The sequence below is a fragment of the Mesocricetus auratus genome, unplaced genomic scaffold, assembly GCF_017639785.1.
Source record: "Mesocricetus auratus isolate SY011 unplaced genomic scaffold, BCM_Maur_2.0 Super-Scaffold_100013, whole genome shotgun sequence".
Taxonomy (NCBI): Eukaryota; Metazoa; Chordata; class Mammalia; order Rodentia; family Cricetidae; genus Mesocricetus; species Mesocricetus auratus.
In genome coordinates this window covers 7,670,093-7,689,685 of record NW_024429196.1, presented here as the reverse complement: position 1 = coordinate 7,689,685, position 19,593 = coordinate 7,670,093, and the positions used below count along the sequence as shown (strand labels likewise).

The 19,593-nt window shown below is 40.1% G+C and overlaps 1 protein-coding gene and 1 pseudogene across 2 annotated transcripts in view; one reads left to right on the top strand and one right to left on the bottom strand.

Annotated features, from left to right (window-relative positions):
* Nucleotides 1-876: 876 nt before the first annotated feature.
* On the top strand, nucleotides 877-3,165 carry LOC121143478 (annotated as a pseudogene).
* Nucleotides 3,166-3,920: 755 nt separating this feature from the next.
* LOC121143475 (putative ankyrin repeat domain-containing protein 19) overlaps nucleotides 3,921-19,593 on the bottom strand; it is a 52,214-nt gene continuing 36,541 nt past the window's right edge. The window contains exons 8-10 of one of the 2 annotated variants that reach the window (XM_040755327.1): nucleotides 16,163-16,211; nucleotides 8,422-8,494; nucleotides 3,921-4,381 (exon numbers count right to left, since the gene is read on the bottom strand). In XM_040755327.1, the coding sequence (XP_040611261.1) occupies nucleotides 4,212-4,381; nucleotides 8,422-8,494; nucleotides 16,163-16,211 (292 nt within the window). In that variant the 3' untranslated portion in view covers nucleotides 3,921-4,211. The remainder of the gene's footprint in view (nucleotides 4,382-8,421; nucleotides 8,495-16,162; nucleotides 16,212-19,593) is intronic. The other variant, XM_040755328.1, reaches the window with a different exon arrangement.

Genomic DNA, 19,593 nt, shown 5'->3' with positions numbered 1-19,593 from the left:
CCTGAGCAGATTGGAAATATCGGGGAAGGGGAGAGGGAACCAGGAAAAAGAGAGGGAGAGAAGAGGAGGGGAGAAGAAGGCATGAGGAAGCAGGAAGGTTGAGTCGAGGTAAGAATAGAGGAGAGCAAGATGAGAGATACCATAATAGATGGAGTCATTATAGGCTTGAGGAGAGAGCTGACACTAGTGAGATCTCCAGAGATCTACAAGGATAACACCAACTGGAAAACTAAGTAATAGTGGAGAGACTACATTAATAGCCCCTACTTGATGATAAGGTTGATGACTACCTTATATGCCATCCTAGAACCTTCATCCAGTGACTGATGGAAGCAGAGACAGATACCCAGAGCTAAACACTGAACTGAACTCCTGGAACCCAGTGACAGAGATGGAGGTGTGATGAGCAAAGGGGTCAAGACCATGCTGGTGAAACCCACAAAGACAGCTGACTGGACAAGGGGGAGCTCTTGAATCCCAGACTGATGGCTGAGAGGCCAGCAGGGGACTGATCCAGACTCCATGAATGTAGTGACAGTGAGGAGGCCTCAGAAACCTCTGGGGCCTTGGGTAGTAGATCAGTGTTTACCATGGCGAATGAATGTACTTTGGGAGCCCATTCCAAATAAGAGGGATGCTCTCTCAGCCTGGACACATGGGGAAGGGCCTAGCTCCTGCCCTGGATGATATGACAGACTCTGGAGATCCCCTCCAAGGAGGGCTTCACCCTCCCTGGGGAATGATGTGGGGATTAGGTGGGGTGCTGGAGGGGTGCTGGTGGAGGGACAGGGAAGGAGGGGTGGGAGAGGGAGCTGGGATTGACACGTGAAACATTCATGTTTCTAATTGAAATAAAAACATATATTGAGAGCAGTCCCCAGCGTGTTTAGTGGATAGAAAAATAAAGAAAGATGTCTAAGCAACAACCAGCTCAGTTTATAAATCCAGAAACTCCTGGCTATGTTGGATTTGCAAATCTTCCCAATCAAGTTCACCGAAAATCAGTTAAAAGGGGGTTCAAGTTAACACTGATGGTGGTTGGTGAATCTGGTCTAGGAAAATCAACTCTCATAAACAGCTTATTCCTGACTGATCTCTACCCAGAAAGAATTATACCAGGAGCATCAGAGAAAATTGAAGGAACTGTCCAAATTGAGGCTTCAACTGTTGAGATTGAAGAGCGTGGTGTCAAGCTTCAGCTTACATTCGTGGACACATCCGGCTATGGGGATGCCATCAACTGCAGGGATTGTTTTAAGACAATTATCTCCTACATTGGTGAGCAGTTTGAATGCTACCTACATGACGAGAGTGGACTGAACAGGCAGCACATCATTGATAACAGGGTACATTGTTGCCTCTACTTCATCTCACCTTTGGACATGAATTGAAGCCCTTAGATGTTGCATTTATGAAAACAATACACAATAAGGTGAACATTGTGCCTGTCATTGCAAAAGCTGACACACTCACGCTGAAGGAGCGTGAGCGTCTAAAGAAAAGGATTTCTGATGAAATTGAAGAACATAGCATCAAAATCTACCATTTACCTGCTATCCATTTACCTGCGCAGGTAAATGGATAGCACAGGAAGAAACCATCCTGAGTGAGGTAACCCAGTCACAAAAAGACAAACATGGTATGTACTCACTCATATATGGATTTTAGACATGGATCAGGAGAGTGCCAGGCTGCACTTGCACTGACAGAGAGTCTGGGAAACAGGAAAGAACCTAAAAGATATGCATGGTACCCAAGAGAAGAGAAATGAGGCAAGATCCTCTGAACAGATGGGGAACACGGCGAGGGATGGGGGGGAGGGGGACCTGGGAAATAGAGAGGGGCAGAAGTAGAAGAGACAGTAGGTCGTGGAGGAACAGGAAGGTTGACTGGGGGGGGGTAGGATAGGGGAAAGAGGGAATCATAGGTTAGAAGACATATCAGGCACCATTGTGACCTCTAGTGGTCTAAACGGATGACACCAATTCGCAAGCTAAGCAATAGTGTAGAGACCACCTCGAATGACCATTCCTGATAGTGAACTTGATGTCTATAACCATCCTGGAGCCTTCATCCAGTGACTGATGGAAGCAGAGGCAAACACCCACAGTTAAATACTGAACAGAACCCAAGGAACCCAGTGACAGAGAGAGAGAGGAGCGATGAGAGAATTGGCAAAGAATGGGCTGGCAAAACCAGCAGAGACAGCTGATTTGAACAGGGGAGAGCTCTTGGACCCCAGACCGACAACTGGGAGGCCAGCATGGGACCGATCCAGACCCTCTTAATGTGAGAGTCAATGAGGAGGCCTGGGCTACCTATGGGGTCTGAGCAGTGGATCAGTGTTTATCCCTTGAATACTAACAGACATTGTGTGTCCATAACACAAAGAGGGTTGCTCTCTCTGCCTGGACTCTTAGGGAAGTGCCTGGACCCTACCCTGAGTGAAATGATAGACTCTAGATATCCCCTATGTGGAAGGAATTGGCAATAGGGTGGGAGGATGAGAGGATGGTGGAGGAGTGGAGGAGGGGAGGGAGAGGGAACTGGGATTGACATATAAAACAAGCTATTTAAAATTAAAATTTTAAAAAATCTACCATTTACCGGATGCAGAATCAGATGAAGATGAAGATTTTAAGTAGCAGACTAGACTCCTCAAGGCCAGTATCCCATTCTCTGTGGTTGGCTCCAACCAGTTGACTGAAGCCAAAGGCAAGAAGGTCAGAGGTCGTCTCTACCCATGGGGTGTTGTGGAGGTAGAGAACCCAGAACACAATGACTTTCTGAAGCTGAGAACAATGCTCATCAACCACATGCAGGACCTACAGGAAGGGACCCAGGACCTTCACTATGAAAACTTCCGTTCTGAGAGGCTGAAGAGAGGCAGCAGGAAAGTGGAGAATGAGGACATGAATAAAGACCAGATCTTGCTTGAAAAGGAGGCTGAGCTTCACCGCATGCAGGAGATGATTGCAAGGATGCAAATGCAGATGCAGGGTGGTGACAGTGACAGCAGGCACCATGTGAGAGAAAATGCTGTTGGATAAAAAGAAAAGTATTCCTGATAAGTGCTGCAGCAGCATCACGTTTCTTAACACCCTTGGAAGTGTTAAGAATTTAAGTCTCTGTGTCTGAGGATTTCAGTTGGTTTTTTGGGTTTTTACTTTTGATGGCTTTGATTTTTGGTTCTTTTCTCATTTTTACCCCTCTGGTATGACGTACTTTTAGCATTTATATTTCATTGCTATGTTACACTTTATATTGTGTGAGGTACACCCTGGTTTTCTTCTTACTTAACCACTAATGTTAGGATTAATTTCTAAGAATCAGTCAGTCTATACACTGGTAATAGTGAATGCCTTTGATTGAGCTGGCCTGACTAATGATTGACAAGTACTCTTGATTTGTATCTAGACATTTTTATTTGCTCAGAAGTTCCTGTGTGGTGGACTTGATGTGCCTATGACAGAGGTAGCTGTGCATACTTGGTGGCAGAATATTTGCTTATTAGAATGAAGTCACACTGTTAACTTTATATTTGTGCAGAACACCTAAAACTACTTTTGCTGCTGTAGTGAATACGGTTAATTCATCTGCACATTTATCTGTTAACCAGGCAGAACAGAGGAGGGTTATCTAATAAGATAATATTTATACTTCAATAGCTTTTAAAAAGCAGGATTTCAGCATTGAATTTTAAGAGCTCTGGATTCTTGTGCCAGATCCTTTTCAAACCTCTGTAGAGAACTTACTACAAGGACTTTTTATACTGTGGATGCTGATTATGCTACGCTGTGGAGAAAACCAAAGCAGCTATGAACTCCAGCTTCATGTTGTAACAAGACTCTACACAGTGTCAGTGAACTTTTTATTCAACTAAGAAGGCAATACTTTTTAAAGAAACCAAGATGTTTATATTTTATACTGCACTTTAATGTACTTAGTATAACCAGGTGCAAGAAGACCTGCCATGGCAGAGGAAATCATAGTCCTTGGCTGGCATAGATCTGAACCCAGGCTTGTGATTGGGTGGTGCTCTTGCACAAAAAGCCTTTTGAAGCGCAAATGCCTGCCAGGTTTTCCTCTGACTCTTCCCTTTTTCAGTGATTTTCAAATGAGGAAAATAACCGTTTTTCATTTGCAGACTGTCTCACGTGTTTTCAGCCAGTGTAGTGTAAAACGTCTTCATGGCAGGAATGAAAGGCTCTTCAGATCTGTGCCACAGCAGATGAGCAAAGCCGTGCCTGGCATACAGTCTGGCACTCTGGCCTGACTTCTCTTTCCGTGTCTTCTAATGTCAGCTGATGGCCACAGACAAAGGGGCGAGGGAAGGAGACCGGTGCGGAGGAAGCAGGTGCTAGTTCTGGGATTTCATTTGCTGCGGAAGAAAGTGCTTGGTTGATGATGAGGCAGAGGTTTGTTTAATTCAGGCCAAAAATCAATAGTACTAGTTAAACGAGACTTAAAAGTTGTCAGTTACAAGTTACAGAAAATAATGTGCTCATTTTGCCCCTTCACTATTGCATCACTGTGAATGGCCAGCGGTTCATTGTGTGAGGTTCCCGCCAAGAAAAGTGTTGCTGACTCTAGAGTACACCCATGCAATTCTTTGTTTGGGTTATTTTGACATTAATTTGATTGGAAAAAATTTTAAGAAACAAAAGCATTCCCAAGCATTCAGTGGGAGCCCTGTGTTTGTGAGTTAAGGTTGCCATTTAGGGCCAGCTGGCATCTAAGGATGGCAATGTGTGCTGGAAGACCTTGCAGCCACAATTCTAAATCCCCCTTCAGTTTTTCCACCCAGGTCTAAACATACACTTTTGCTAATAAATGCTCTCTCACTCAGAAGTAACTTGTACCTGTAGAAATGTATTTTGAAAACACATTTTACACATCAACTTTGTAGCCACTTAAACTAACCCTTTTTCAATAAAGCACTATTGTTTAGATATTTTAAAAAACATATATTGAGGGAAAAGATGAAGCTTAAAATAGGTACATAACAGTTAATAAATTTCTAACTATAAAAATATTTTTAAAGTATTTAAAGTGCTTAGCAATTAGGAAAGTGTAAATTGAAACTACTTTGAAATTTTACCTTACTTAAGTCAGAATAGCTAAGATTAATAAAACAATTGATGGGGCTGGAGAAACGGCTTAGCAGTTAAGAACACCATCTGCTCTTCCAGAGGATCTGAGTTTGATTCCCATTACCCATGTGGTCGCACACAATCCTTTGTGACTCCAATTCTAGGAGACTGAACAACAACCTCAGACCTCTAGAGGCACCAGGTAGACATGTGACACGTGGATATGCATGCAGGCTAAATATCCATACACATAAAACAAACTGACAAATGGTATTTTTATTAGTAAGCATGCCTTTGTTTTCTGACTACAATTACAAAACATTACATTAGCAAGAAAAAAGTTTTCTTGAGCTGGTTTCAGAGGCAGTTACTTCTCCAAAATGTTAAGTAAAACAGTGTACAATATCAGTAGTAAAATGTTAAATTTCACACTGTGTACCACTTAGAGCTTCTGAACAAAATAAGGTAAAAATGGTTACCCTTTTTTCAGAATATTAAAGTCTAATTATTCAAATAGTTTTACTCTAAAACAAAACTCTAAAGGTGTCTATAGAATTGGTTCTTTAATTTTTTCTCTTTAAATAGGTAGTGTAACAAGGATTAGAAAAGACAAAACTGTTAAGTGTCTGACAAAGTAGAAAGGGTGAAAACATGAAAAAGCCTGAATTTTGACACATATTATACAAAGCCTCTGCTATCTTCATGGATAGTTTCTCAGCCACCTCCCTTCAAAACCTGGGACTGCTTCTTTGAAGCAGCTGCTGTGACTGAGTTACATTCTGATTGAGACTCACAGTCTCCATCTCTTTCTCAGGACACTGTTTCTGGGCAAACATCACTATCCTCGCATAAGCAATTTTTAAAAAGAAAACAAGTGACAACAAATTCTGGAAAGTATGTGGTAGAAGTGGAACCTCCATTCACTGTGTGGGGAATTACACACTGACTCCATCATTCTGAAAATCAGTGTGGTGAATTCACAGAAAGCTAAGCACAGCTCAATCATGAGTCCCAGCTATTCAACTCCTCACAAATGGCCAAATCACCCAACAGCCTACACCACAGATAATTGCTTGGTCATGTTCACTGCCACTCCATTCACAGAAGCTAGGAAATGGAGACTACTTAATTATCTTTCAACCGATAATGAATAATGGACTGTGGTCCATATTACAGAATTCTATTCAGCTATAAAGAAAAATGAAGTTATGAAACTTTCAGAAAAGTAGTGAAACTAAAAATTATGCTGCATGAGGTGTTTCAGACCCAGAAAGATAAAAGCCAAATCTTTTTATTTTTGATTCTTATCTTGGAATCTTTACATGTGAGTATATAACACAAAATAACTACAGGCACGAGGGAAGTAAAAGGGGTTATGAGGGATGGATGTGAAGGAGGAGCACTGGGTGAGGAGGGTAGTCACAAACAGGTGCTGCGATAGAGGAAATGTGAAAAACTGGGGTGTGGGTAATATGTGGCAGGAGAAGGGAGACTTATAGAGGTAGAAGGAAAAAGAAAGAATAAATGATTCTATGGATTTTTAAAAACCATAGGGAATCATTATTTTATGTTTACTTAAAATTACATATAAATGTTTTAAATGAAGCTGTGCCATTTTGGTTATAATGTTCCCTCCAAGAGCCACAGACTACCTAACAAAAAACCCAGAACCAGGCATGAGAAACCTGCTTTGTGGTTGTTGGTCAGGGCCATGCAAGAGATCCCCAAAATAATACAAGCTATTGCTCTTCCCCTTGCTTTCCTTCCAGGATCTGAAGGTGAGTCGCTTCTGTGAAGAGATCATATATACTTTGCACATAAAACTTTGAGTAACCAAGCTGGGTCTGACCTGCCAGTCTCCTTCCTGAAGAACAGAACAGCTCTCACAGGACCAGAGGGTGCTATGCCAGCTACCAAGGGAGAGAAGCAGCCAATAGTCCTACCTAGCTGTGACTAGTATAGCAGATATCCCCAAAGGTGGAATCGTGGTACTTATATTTCAGAGATAACCATTATCTATCTAATTGACTTAAGGCCTGCTAAATGGGAGGGAATGCATGCCTGGTACTAGAACCCACTACTTCCACTTCCCTAAGTCAGTATAATTTCTAACTGTGTCTTAGTGAGAGCTTCTATTGCTTTGATAAAACACCATGAAGGTAACTTGAGAGGAAAGGGTTTATTACAACTCTCAGGTCACAGTTCATCATTGAGAGAAACTGGGGCAGGAACTCAAGGCACAAACTGACACAGAGGCCATGAAGAAACGCTACTTATTGCCTTGCTTCCTATGGCTGTCTCAGCCTGCTTTCTTACACAATCCAAGATCACCTGCCTATGACTAGCACACCATCAACCATACATCCATAAAATGCCACACAGGCTTGTCTACAGACTGATCTTATGGAGCATTTTTTAGATTGAAGTTTCTTCCTCTCTGATGACACTAGCTTGGGAGCCAAACTTGACAAAAACTAGCCAACCACTAACCACCTTCTGAATACATACCCTTATACCAAGTGATAAGTATGGCTCTCACTGCTCATCAAAGAGGCTACTTTGAAGCTGTTAGAGACCATCACAGAAACCCACAACTGATCAACATGCAGAGAACAACTGCCCAGCCCCATTTGATACATGCACAATACCTAAGACTCAGGAATGTCACCAAAGAGGAAGTGGAGCAACTGTAAAATCAGAGGAACAGGATGTGTGCACCCATAATCCTAATATTGTTGCCTAAATAAGACTTGAACAATGTCAACACCAGTTGGCATGCCAATATGGATGAGTGAAACCTCACAAAGCCTCCTCCTAGTTAAAGAGCCATAGGCAATTAATGGCTGCTGAGAAAGGGAGAATCAGCCTTCCCCAGAAATGAGCCCCTAATTGGTTACCCAATACCAAGTGGGAATCCTTTAAAACACATACATGTGAGCAACACTGAGTAGACCTGACAGGTTGTATATGCATGTGTGTGTGTGTGTGTGTGTGTGTGTGTGTGTGTGTGTGTTAATAGCAGGTAAAGAAAAAAAGCCATGAACATGATATGGAGACAGGGGAGAGGTAGAGAACATAGAGGAGTTGGAAAGAAAAGGGGGAAGGGAATAGGTGTATATATTACTCATATATAAAATTTTTCAAAAAATAAACTTTAAAATGGTTTCTCATGCCTGTAAACAACTTATATTGAAATGTGGATGTTGACAATGACATTTGCTTCTTTTATGTAAAATCCTAATACCTAAAGCTAATGGGTGATGGTTACAGTGTGTTTTCAATAGTCTATAGTATTTCTTTCCAGGGTATTTTGTGTTTCAGAATTTACCTGGTTTACATGTTTCTGTCTTCTTCACTCCTGCTTCATTGCTTTTAAGTGGGTCTTGCATTTCAATCATATTCTGAATGTATATTAAAATAAGATATTCTATAAATATCATATTAGTTACATATACTTGGTAATAAAAATACAATTATTCCCTTCCAGTGTGGACATTTCTTGGTCCTCACTAAAAAAGCAAAAGGTAGTATGGCAACTCAAACCACACACTCAAGAAGAATTAGGATATAGCAGAGTTCTCACATCTGACTTTCAAAAGAACCACTTATGTTCTTGGACTTAATTTTACTAGTATGAACAGCAATATTACAGAAATCCATGTACATAAATTTACATATAGATTTAATAAACTGTTGTCCAGATTTCAAAAAATATTGGGTAAAATAGTGGGTAAAGAACCTGCTGTATAAGTGTGAGGGTCAGAGTTTGAATCCCCACAACCCATAGAAATGCATAGAAAAGCTTGTGTGTCTGCCATCCCAACACTCCCACAGGGAGATGGGAAGTACATGCAGTGGAATCCCTGGAGGCTGGTAGGCTACCTGTCCTGCGTGTACAGCAGCAAGAAATAAAGGACCATCCTGGACAAGGAGGGCAGGGACTCTCACATGTGAGGTTGTGAGGTTGCTATGAGAAAACGCCATGCCCAAGGCAACTTATAGAAGGAAGAGTTTATTTGGACTTTCTGTTCCAGATGAATAACTCTCATGGAAAGCATGGCAGTGAGCAGCAGACAGTGGCTGGAGAAAAAGCTGAGGGCTCACATCTTGAACTAAAATCATGAAGCAGAAAGAGCAAACTGGGACTGGCACGTGGCTTTTCAACATCAAAGCCCACCCCTAGTGACACAGTTCCTCCAGCAAGGCTGCATTTCCATAATCCATCCTCAAGAGCACCATCAACTGGAGACTAATTATTCAAATATCTGAGCCCATGAGAGACATTCTCATTCAAACCCCCCACACCTCCCCAGGACACTCATACCCTCCTGCACACACACACACACACACACACACACACGGGAAGGGAAGACAGTGGTTAAAGTATTGTGTTCTCACTGACTATAATGAAAGTAGCAAAATGTTTGTGAGAAAATGTTTGTCCATGAAGAAAAGTGTCATTTCCAATGAGAGAAGCAAATCATGGCCCCGAGTAAATAAACGTCAAAATTGGCAATAAAGTACAACAAAATATATCATTATGCAATAAATAATTATGTTCTTCAATTTGTCCATAGTTTCAAGATTACAGGAGTATGGAGATTGCTTAGTAAGTAAAGAACTTGTGTTCAGATTCACAGAACCAATGTAAATTCAGGTGTGGTGGTTGACTTATGTAACCCTAACACAAGAAAATGGTCAATCCCTGGAGCTCACCGACCACCCAGCCTATTTGAATTGGTGAGTTTTGATTTCAGTGTAAGACCCTGTCTCAAAACTTAAGATAGCTTTTATTTTTTATTATTAATTTTTAAATTTAAATTAGAAACAAGGTTGCTTCACATGTCAATTCCAGGTCCCTCTCTGTTTCCCTGCCCTCCTCCCATGCTCTCCGCCCAACCCTCCCCCCAATATCCCCTCATTTCCCCAGGGAGGGTGAGGCCCTCCATGTGGGTGTCCCTAGTCTGTCATTTCATCCAGGGCAGGGCCTAGACACTCCCCCAAGAGTTCAGGGTGAGAGTGCATCTCTCATTCTTGGATGGGAGTTCAAAGTCCTTTTGTATACCCGTTAAATACTGATCTACTACCCAAGGCTCAATAGATTACCTAGGCCTCCTCACTGACACCCCCATTCAGGGGGTCTTGATCAGTCCCATGCTGGATTCCCAGGCTGATGCCTGGGATTCAAGAGCTAACCCTTGTGAGGTCAGCTGTTTCTGGGGGTTAAACCAGCCCAGTCTTAATCCCTTTGGCCATCAGTCCTCCCTCTCTGTCACTGGCTTTCTTGAGTTCAGGACAGTGCTTAGCCATGGGAGTCTGCCTCTGCTTCGATAAGACACTGAATGAAGGTTCTGTTTCCTAGACTCTCTGGCCATGGGATTGTAGGCTGGCACTCCCCAGATCTATGTCTAAAATCCATATATGAGAGAGTACATCCCATGTTTCTCTTTTTGTGACTGCATTACCTCACTCAGGATGGTTTCTTCTAGTGCCATCCATTTGCCTGCAAATCTCAGAATTCCGTTGTTTTTTTCTGCTGAATAGTAAGTACTCCATTGTGTAAATGTACCACATTTTCTCTATCCACTCTTCGGTTGAGGGGCATCTAGGATGCATCCAAGTTCTGGTTATTACAAATAATGCTGCTATGAACATAGTGGAACAGATGTCCTTGTTGTATGAATGGGCATCTTTTGGATATATGCCTAAGAGTGGAGTTGCTGGGTCTTGTGGTAGGTTTATTCCCATTTTTCTGAGGAATCTCCATACTGATTTCCAAAGTGGCTGAACCAGTTGGCACTCCCACCAGCAGTGGAGGAGTGTCCCCCTTTTACCATATCCTCTCCAGCATAAATTGTTGTTGGTGTTTTTGATTTTAGCCATTCTGATAGGAGTGAGATGGTATCTCAGAGTTGTTTTGATTTACATTTCCGGGATGGCTAAGGATGTTGAGCACTTTCTCAAGCGCCTCTCAGCCATTTTAGACTCCTCTATTGAAAATTCTCTATTTAGTTCTGCAGCCCACTTTTTAATTGGATCCTTTGGTGTTCTTGTGTTCTTTGTAAATTTTGGGGGCCAGCCCTCTGTCAGATGTGGGGTTAGTGGATATTTTTCCCAATCTGTGGGCTGCCTTTTTGTCTTGCTGACTGTCCTTTGCCTTGCAGAAGCTTCTCAGTTTCAGGAGGTCCCATTTATTAATTGTTGATCTCACTGTCTGTGCTACTGGTGTTAAGTTCAGGAAGCTGTCTCCTGTACCAATTCGTTCAAGGGTACCACCCACTTTCTCTTCTAAGAGGTTCAGTGTGGCTGGATTTATGTTGAGGTCTTTGATCCATTTGGACTTAAGTTTTGTGCATGGCAATAAACATGGATCGATCTGCATTCTTCTACATGCCAGCCTCCAGTTATGCCAACACCATTTGTTGAAGATGCTTTCTTTTTAAAGATCAGATGTTCATACATGGGTGGGTTAATATCAGGGTTTTCAATTCGATTCCATTGGTCTACCTGTCTATTTTTGTGCCTATACCAAGCTGTGTTCAGGACTATAGCTCTATAATAGAGCTTGAAGTCAGGGATGGTGATGCCTCCAGACGTTGCCTTGTTGAACAGGGTTGTTTTGACTATCCTGGGTCTTTTGTTTTTCCACACAAAATTGATTATTGTTCTTTCAAGGTCTGTGAAGAATTGTGCTGGGATTTTAATGGGGATTGCATTGAATCTGTAGATTGCTTTTGGCAGGATTGCCATTTTTACTACATTGATCCTACCTATCCAAGAGCATGGGAGATTTTTCCATTTTCTGAGGGCTTCTTTAATTTCTTTCTTTAAAGATTCAAAGTTCTTGTGATACAGGTCTTTCACTTGTTTGTTTAGCTTTACCCCAAGGTATTTTATGTTGTTTGTGGCAATTGTAAAGGGTGATGTTTCTCTGATTTATTTCTCAGCCCTTTTATCATCTGTATATAATAGGGCTACTGATTTTCTTGAGTTGATCTTGTAGCCTGCCACTTTGCTGAAGGTGTCAATCAGCTGTAAGAGTTCCCTGGTAGAGTTCTTTGGGTCATTTATGTAAACTGTCATATCATCTGCAAATAGTGAAAGTTTGATCTCTTCCTTTCCAATTTGTATCACCTTAATCTCCTTTTGTTGTCATATGGCTCTGGCTAGAACTTCAAGTACAATGTTGAAAAGGTATGGAGAGAGCAGACAGCCTTGTCTTGTTCCTGATTTTAGAGGAATTGCTTTGAGTTTCTGTCCATTTAGTTTGATGTTGGCTGTTCGTTTGCTGTATATAGCTTTTATTTTGTTTAGGTATGTTCCTGTTATCCCAGATCTCTCCAAGACCTTTATCATGAAGGGGTGTTGGATTTTGTCAAAGGCTTTTTCAGCATCTAGTGAGATGATCATGTGATTTTTGTTTTTCAGCTTGTTTATATGATGGATTACATTGATGGATTTTCATATGTTGAACCATCCCTGCATCCCTGGGATGAAACCTACTTGATCATGGTGAATGATTGTTTTGATGTGTTCTTGGATCTGATTTGCCAGTATTTTATTGAGTATTTTTGCATCAATGTTCATGAGGGATATTGGTCTGAAGTTCTCTTTCTTAGTTGTGTCTTTGTGTGGCTTGGGGATCAAGGTTATTGAAGCCTCATAAAAAGAGTTTGTCAGAAACCCTTCTGCTTCTATTGCATGGAACACTTTCAGAAGAATTGGTATAAGTTGTTCTTTGAATTTCTGGTAGAATTCTGCACTGAGGCCATCTGGACCTGGGATTTTTTTGGTTGGGAGACTTTTGATGACTGCTTCTATTTCCATAGTGGTTATAGGTCTATTTAAATTGCTTATCTGTTCTTGATTAAATTTTGGCAAGTGATAGCTCTCTAGGAAATCATCCATTTCCTTTAAATTTTCGAATTTTGTGGAGTACAGGTTTTCAAAGTATGACCTGATGTTTCTCTGAATTTCCTCAGAGTCCGTTGTTATGTCCCCTTTTCATTTCTGATTTTGTTAATTTGCATATTCACCCTCTGCTGTTTGGTAAGTTTGGACAAAGGTTTGTCTATCTTGTTGATTTTCTCAAAGAACCAATTCTTCGTTGCATTGATTCTTTGTATTGTTTTCCTAGTTTCTACTTTATTGATTTCAGCCCTCAATTTGATTATTTCCTGGCATCTACTCCTCCTGGGTGAGTTTGATTCTTCGTGTTCTAGAGCTTTCAGCTGTTCTGTTAATTCTCTAGTATAACTATTCTCCAGTTTCTTCTTGTGGGCACTTAGTGTTATGAACTTCCCCCATACCACTGCTTTCAAAGTGTCCCCCATAGGTTTGGCTATGTTGTGTCTTCATTCTCATTGAAATCTAGGAAGTCTTTGATTTCTTTTTTTATTTCTTCTTTGACCCAGGAATGGTGCAGTTGTGCATTATTCAATTTCCATGAGTTTGTAGGTTTTCTGCAATTTGTGTTGTTGTTGAAAGATAGCTTTTAAATGCATGTACTCATATCCATATTATACATGGCACCTTTACAAATATCCAGATGAATACCCACAAACATACACACATCACACCCAAACTCACAAATAGAAAGTATAAATGAGTCACAACTCTGCATAAATAATTTGTGTTTATATATTATTCCTGAATTGATCAGTCCAGATAAATTTGTAAAATAATAGTTCATAAAGTATTCTTTTTTCATAGGCACTAGGACTATTGGTATCCCTATTGTTTTGATCCTGTGGTTTAGCTATTTTGAATTCATATTAATCTAATCATTTAAAGAGCTATGTGAACCAGAGCTAAGAAATAGTGTACAGTATTACTTTAATAATAGAATATGTTTGTCAAAATGGGGAACGATATTAGATGTTGATAATCCTGTTATACATCAAAACCAGTAGCTATTAAAACACACCATTGTGAAATTAACCAGATGTATTTTTTGAAAATTGTTCAACAATTTCAATATGACTATAATGTGATTTGATCAAATTTGTCAGCCACTACATCCACATCCCTACCACCATTTTTCCCTCCTAACATCATGTAGTTTTCAAAACTACTGTAGTCTATATTTTATAGTAGTTTATATTTCCAATATTGTATTGCTTTGCAAAATTATAATAAACTTTCAAGAAAATTTATTGCAAAAGTAATCTCCTGGAAAAGTTAGGTGTCTTTTCACATTCCCCATCAACTCCACCAAAAAAAATTAGAGCTGATAAACACATTTTAGTTTTGGTTTTGTTTTTTGTTTGTTTGTTTGGTTGGTTGGTTGGGGTTTTTTGGTTTTGGTTTTGGTTTTTCGAGACAGAGTTTCTCTGTGACTTTGGAGGCTGTCCTGGAACTCGATCTTATAGACCAGGATGGTCTCAAACTCACAGAGATCTGCCTGCCCCTGCCTCTGCCCCCGAGAGTGCTGGGATTAAAGGCATATGCCACCACCACCCGGCTGATAAATACTTTCAACAAAGTATCAGAACACACAATAATCAGAATCTTTCCTGTATACAAAAGACAAGAATACCAACAAAGAAATCAAGGAAACAATTCCATTCACAATAGCCTCAAAAAATTAAAATACCCTGCAATAAATCTGGTTAAGGAAGTGAAAAATATGCACAATGAAAACTTGAAGACACTGAAAAGGAGAAAATGCTCATGGACTTTCAGGATAGATACTGCAAAAATATTTTTAAAAAGTCTGTTCTAAAGAAATCTACAAATAAAATTGAAAACAACCTCTCATCAAAATCCTAATACAATTCTTTGTGGAAATTGAAAATTTTTAATTTCAAATTAAAACAAAATACAGAGGAAAACCCCAGCATAGAGAGAGGATGGGCACAAAGTCCCATGCAGAGCTAAGAAGCTGTTGGCAACTGATAATTTCTCAGAGAAGAGAGGAAGTTCAGGGTGGGTGACCTTGTTACAATGAAAGGTCACATCCAAGAGTATCTGGTCAGCATCAACTGTACTTGCTGAGGTTGGGTTTTTAGGGGAGGGGTTGGTTTTTTGTAGAGGACCTGAAGTTGGATGTTTAGTGAAGAGGAGATAGATCTGAGATGAGTTGGGGGAGGAGGTAAATATGACCAAAAACACATTTTTCAAGATTCTCAAAGAACTAATAAAAAACAAGGCAACAAAAACTTTCTAAATAGAATGTAATTGATACCTTCCACTTGCTTGTTTACTATATATTTATTTTTTTACCTTTAGCCCCAAATAAATGTTCAGCAAATGTCTATGAAAGACTCTCAGACATATCCTGATAAAATTGATATCAACAATGAATGGCACAAGTTTTTCATTAGATATCTCAATTTAGTATTTTGGATGTAATTAAACTTAAAAGGGAGAATGTGGAAAATATGTAATCATATTAAATTTAAAAATTACATAAGAATATATACATACATATATATTCTCTAGATTCAGACTATTTTTGATCTTCATGTGAGAACTGACTGAATACTAAACACTTAAGAGAAGAAGAAAACTATTCATAGATAATGCTCATGTACACATTTCAACAAAGGAATTAGCTTTACAATGTGCAGTCCTGTATTTCACAACAAAACCAAAATGGGCTTTTTAAGTAAACATTTAAATCAAATTAGCACTCATATCATTTTTGTTTTGTTTTGCTTTCAAAACAGAGTTTCTCTCTGTGGCCCTAGCTGTCCCCAGAACTCTCTCTGTAGACCAGACTAGCCTTGAACTCAGAGATCTGCCTGTCTCTTTCCCCCAAATTCTGGGACTAAAAGTGAGTACCACTATCTGGCAGTGCTTATATCTTAACATGCCATTAGAAGTCCAATATTTCTACTGTAAAGATGTCAACCCCAGCAATAAATGTAATTTTTAAGATCAAAACGACACATGAGAGCAGACTTGGGAGGAGTTGGGGGAGTGGAACAAATATGATTAAAATCCATTGAATGATAGTCTCTAAGAACTATTAAATGAAGGGAAAAGAGAAAACATTATTAACATTTCCAACTTAGGGAAATTAAGTTCAGCAAGGAGTACTTTCTCCCAGGAACAACATGACAAACCTTGTTGGCTGTAGGTGAGGACGTTCCAGCACCAGCTTCGTTGGTAGGCCTTCAGAACAAAAAGTACACAAAGCATATGAGTGCTATTCTTTAAAATGTAGTAAAAGATCAGCTCTTTGCTAGGTGAATTATATTTCTTTATTTCACTATTCTAATTTGACCTGAGTGTTTAAGACATCTTTAGTTAATCACTTCTGCCTTCACCTATCCTAATCTAAGAACCGCTCAATGGTGTATTACTCACAAGTTCACATCATGCCAATATTTAGGCAGCCCCTGGAAATATCTTGCATTTAAATATTGCCTACCGTGGAGGCTACAAACCTTATAGCATAAAACATGTTACAATGATGAGCTATTCTCTCTCCATCATCCACTCTTGGATTAAATACAAAGCTTTTTAATTCAAGTGTGGTACTTTTGTTTCTTCCTCATGGAATATACCTATTAAAAAGAACCCATTGCAAGGCTGGGAGACAGCTCAGTTGTTAAGAACACTTGTTGTTCTTTTGAAGGACCCTGATTTTGTTCTCAGCACCTGAAATTCCAGCTCTATAGCTCTGTCATCAGCCCAAGGTGCCATCCACCAGCACCTGCATGAATGTGTACATACTCACAGAAAGACAGACAGACAGACACAAAGAAAAACGTGGAATTTTTTAAATTATTTTTTCTCTTTGCCTGAAAATAGCAGAAGGAATCCCCTGAGGCATTTTAAAATGTTGAAAGACAAATATGCAAAGTCCAAGAATGTGTTTATAGTTGTTTCTGGAAATGCTTTTCACAGAGAGGTTAGAGCATTAAAAAGTATAGTATTGGAACATAGGAGATACAAAGGAGAAGTGGGAATAACTGGAGCAAACGGTTTAAGCAGGGCGTGGGGATGAGCAGAAGAAGGGATGGAAAGAGTGATAACTGACACTAAGTATGTTTGAAAAGCCATATAGAAACCTACTCTTTGATTAGCTTCTTAGATGTGTTATACATATAGTGAAGATTTTTTATTGGTTTTGGTATGTATGTGTGTCTATGTATACATAATTATGTATGTGTGTCTATGTACACACAAGTACAGGTGCCATCAGAGGCTGAAAGAGGTGCCAGATTCTCTAGAGCTGAACTTAAACGCAGTTGTGAGCCACCTAACATGGGTGCCAGGAATCAAATTCTGGTCCTCTAGAAAAGCAGTACATGCTCTTAACCACTGATTCCTCCAGTATATACTTATAACTGTGAGTGAGTGAGTGAGTGAGTGTGTGTGTGCATGTGTGTGTGTGTGTGATGAGAGAGAGAGAGAGAGAGAGAGAGAGAGAGAGAGAGATAATGAAACTCCCAGAGGCTATAGGATATGAAACTGAAAGCCCAGTGCCACACATCATGTGTGAGATCCTTCCCCTGGAGTTGTTAGTCAAGGAGATCCCAGAGACCACCCCCAGAAAAATAAAATACAGGCTATAGCCATTAATCTTGGTTGCCCACCAGAACATGATACATGATGTAAGACACCACATGCTGTGGTCCCAGGTCATAAGAAATCAAGCTGGTACTGACTAGGAAAGTTCCTTCTTACTGACTAACTGTCATAGTACTAGAATGTGCTATGCAGGCAGCTAGGTAAGAAAAGTCACTAAAAATTTTGCCTAGCTGTGGGCCACAATAATGAACAGTCAGACAAGATGTGGCTGAGGGAACAATACGGCACAATGCAGTGGATAAACTACTGCTTTCTGGTTGTAGTTAAGGCCCTCCTCATAGGAGAAAATGTGTGCATAAATCCATCAAGTGATCCATGGCTGGGAAGCTCATAGGCCATGAAGGAAAACCTGCCACTATTATTTTGCTGAGAACACACTGTATCTAAATATGTCTCTCTATACCCAAGCCTTAGTGCAGTTCTTAATTCCCCTCAGAAAAGCTTTCATCTTGCAGAGGATAATAGCTAATATGAGACACACTGGTGGTCAAAGTGCAGAGGGTGAGTGTCTGTGGAATGCTCAGACTTAAATGTGGTGTCTGTGTCACAGTCCCTACCCCAGAATCTCAAGGAATAAGGAACAAGAGGATACAGAAAGACTATGAGAGACAGAGGCTGGGGAGGACTACAGCAAACAGTGTCTGGTGGATGACAAGGCTGTTGAACTAATGAACTCACAGCAACATGGTACCAACTGAAGTTCAAGAGAGTCTTTGTCAGTAAATTGTAAACCATGACCATGAATGTATATAAGAAGTGCAGCAAGCCGGGCATTGGTGGCACACGCCTTTAATTCCAGCACTTGGGAGGCAGAGGCAGGCGGATCTCTGTGAGTTCTAGGCCAGCCTGATCTACAGAGAAAGTTCCAGGACAGCCTCCAAAACAATACAGAGAAACCCTGTCTCAGGAAAAAAGAAGAAGAAGAAGAGCAGCAATGAGTTAGAAAAGAAGTGCCACCGAGGGATGCCTGCCCTGGGTACTAGAAGAACTCATGATCCACTCTCTATAAAATGAAGTGAATAATGTAGCACTCCCAGCTTCTGTACAGACTTCCTCTAGTGTCTCAACTGTTTTTAACAACTTTTAAAGAAAGCTTTGTTAGTTCCTACTATTAAGCAAACAAAAGCAACATATTTTTCAGGATTCTCTTGAACCTCTGATGTTCATATGTCTTTATATGGAAATTTCAATATCCTGTTTTGTGTTATCTTTATCAGACCTATCATAAAACCCAGGATCCTGATCTCTGATCTAAATTCCTGTCACTTTGAACCAGACCCAGCGTTGTTCCTTTCCAAAGCTGCCTTACCCTGCCATTGGGATCTTTTGCTATCTCCATTCTTCTTCCAGTGGGATGACTAGACTCATTGAGCTATTCTATTATTAAAGAAAAAAGCCACTCACCCATGAATGATAAATAGTAGAACTGACCTTAGAATGAATTTAGTGTCATGTTTACTATCCTCAGAGAGGCTACCTTACTATCTGTAAGTCGAAGAGTTTTCATAAGCCATCACTTGTTCTGTGACATGAGCCTGTTTATTAGTCTCCAAAGATACCTTAAAATCCTGAAAAGCCTTTGTTTTTCTCTACAAGCATGAAAAAGTGGCATGAACCAAAGTAAAAATAGAAAAAATAAAAGTACAAAGGACTGCACAATCAGAAAGCATGCGTGTAGTTGTAGAAAAAAGAAGCTAGGCTCAGATAAAGGTTTGAAACAAAAACTAAACTGTGAAATTGGAGAGTGGATAAAGCTTGAACCTCCTCTAAATAGATGACACTGTATATGCAGTCATTCTACATGATCATTGAGACATTCCTCTCACAGGCTTTCTCCATCTTGGTGTGTACTACTTGCAACTTCATAGCCACAGCTCAGTGAGATCTGCCCTAAAACCTTTGATGTAGCAAGATACGTTTTTAATAGCACTTTTTAAGTATTAAGATACATTCTTAG